The sequence below is a fragment of the Euprymna scolopes genome, chromosome 43 (assembly GCF_053919585.1).
Source record: "Euprymna scolopes isolate OS-2025 chromosome 43, ASM5391958v1, whole genome shotgun sequence".
NCBI lineage: Eukaryota > Metazoa > Mollusca > Cephalopoda > Sepiida > Sepiolidae > Euprymna > Euprymna scolopes.
The window spans coordinates 63,602,476-63,604,482 of record NC_136524.1 but is presented as its reverse complement, the minus strand read 5'-3'; the positions used below and the strand labels follow the sequence as shown (position 1 = coordinate 63,604,482).

Sequence of the window (2,007 nt, the reverse complement as noted above, 5' to 3'; positions counted from 1 at the left end):
AACAGCACAAAAAGCTTTGACAGGTTGGGTAGCACACGGATCAAGGATAATAACAGCATCCTTCATGATCGTGAAGAAGAACATCAAGATGAATGTGATCCAATGCTACGCACCCATAAATGACCATGAGGACAAAGGCAAAGACCAGTTCTACAACAGACTACAGGCAGTCTTAAACAAGCTGAAGGACAAAGACATCAACATCCTGATGGGTAATTTCAATGCGAAGGTGGGATCAGATAAGAAAGTGATGAGCAAAAAATGCTCTTGGAGAAATAAATGAAAATGGAGAGAGATTTGCAGACCTCTGTGGAATGAACAACCTTATCATTGGAGGCAGCATCTTTGCCCATAAAAGGATTCACAAGGTCACCTGGGTATTGCTTAACCATGTAATAGAAAACCAGATAGACCACCTCTGTATCATCAAGAAATTCAGACAGTCTCTTCAAGTGAGACTCAAGCTGAGACTGAAGAGAACAGTCCAGCAGGCAGAAGGCATAGTGAAGTACAATGTCAACTTACTGAAAGACCAGAAGACTCAGGTAGCCTTCCCCATGAGCCTGAGAAACAGATTTCAAATACTGCAGTAGCTTACCACCAAAGATACCAATGCCCACGACCTTTGGAAGAGAATAAAAGACATCCTTATGAAAACATGCCAAGAAGTGCTTGGGCCAAAGAAGAACCAACACAAAGACTGGATCTCTATGGACGCCTTACAGAAGATTCAAGTGAGAAGACTCAGGAAAAAAAGCAGTTAATGACAGATGTACAAGATCAGCAAAGAGGCAGCCCAAGCAGAATATACAAAAGTCCACAAAGAAGTGAGGAGAAGTGTAAAGAAAGGCAAGAGAGACTACATAGACAGCCTGGCAGAAGAAGCAGCTTACCATGGCAACATGGAAGACCTGCATATGACAACTAAGAAGCTGGCAGGCAAGTACAGTAGACCAGAACAACCGGTCAAAGACAAACCATTACAAACTCTGAAAAACAACTTGAGAGATGGGTGGAACATTCAAGGAAGTTCTCAACAGACCAGCTCCTGAGGACCCACCAGACATCACTGAAGCACACACAGACATCGATATAGACTGTGATCCACCAACGAAAGAAGAGATCACCTGCGCCATCAAGAAGATGAAAAAGGGCAAGGCAGCCGACTCAGATGGAATTCCTGCAGAAGCCGTCAAGATGGATACAGAAACAACAGCCGACATGCTACTACTACACTTTGAGAAGATCTGGGAACAAGAAGAGGTACCAACAGATTGGAAAAATGAACACATAAAACTGCCCAAGAAAGAAGATCTTAGCAGCTGTGAGAACTATAGAGGCATCAGGCGGGACAGATCCTGTACCAACCAGATCGCCATGCTATACATCATAGTCGAGCAGTCTCTGGAGTGGAATTCCCCATTGTACATTAACTTCATGGACTTCCTAAAGGCTTTCGACAGTATACACTTTGACACCTTGTGGCAACTTCTCTAGCACTATAGGATCCCAGAAAAACGATAATGAGAATTATCAAGGAGTCGTATGAGGGAATGGCTTGTCAGGTTGTTCATGGAGAACAGTTGGCGCGTCATTTCAACAGACTGGTGTACGACATGGATGCCTTCTGTCACCATTTTTGTTTCTCCTCGCCATTGACTGAGTGATGAGTTGAACGATGGACAGACAGAGGGATGGCATCCAGTGGACCCTCTGACCATGACTTTGCTGATGACCTTGCTCTGCTCTCCCCCAAGCAGCAACAAGACTTCTAGCCTAGCCACCCACACCTCTCAAGTTGCCTCCACATCCATCCCAACAAAACATAGATCCTGAAAATCAATGCCTCCAGCAAAGAGGCAGTGAAGTTGGACAACAACCTGGAAGAGATTGAAACCTTCACATACTTTGGGAGTGTGATTTACTAGCAGGGAGGAACAGATGCAAATATTGACCCACATCCGAAAGGTAAGAGCATTGTCCATAGCCATCAAGAACATCTGGCAA

General features: G+C 44.4%; 1 protein-coding gene across 1 annotated transcript; it reads left to right on the top strand.

Annotated features, from left to right (window-relative positions):
• Positions 1–1,008: 1,008 nt before the first annotated feature.
• LOC145268431 (uncharacterized) lies at positions 1,009–1,497 on the top strand. Its single transcript, XM_080123991.1, has one exon. The coding sequence runs from the start codon at positions 1,009–1,011 to the stop codon at positions 1,495–1,497; it is 489 nt and encodes a 162-aa protein (XP_079980117.1).
• The last annotated feature ends 510 nt before the right edge of the window (positions 1,498–2,007 follow it).

What these genes read in the sequence shown, in the direction of transcription:
- LOC145268431 (XM_080123991.1), top strand. Translation starts at nt 1,009, where the DNA reads ATGGGTGGAACATTCAAGGAAGTTCTCAACAGACCAGCTCCTGAGGAC.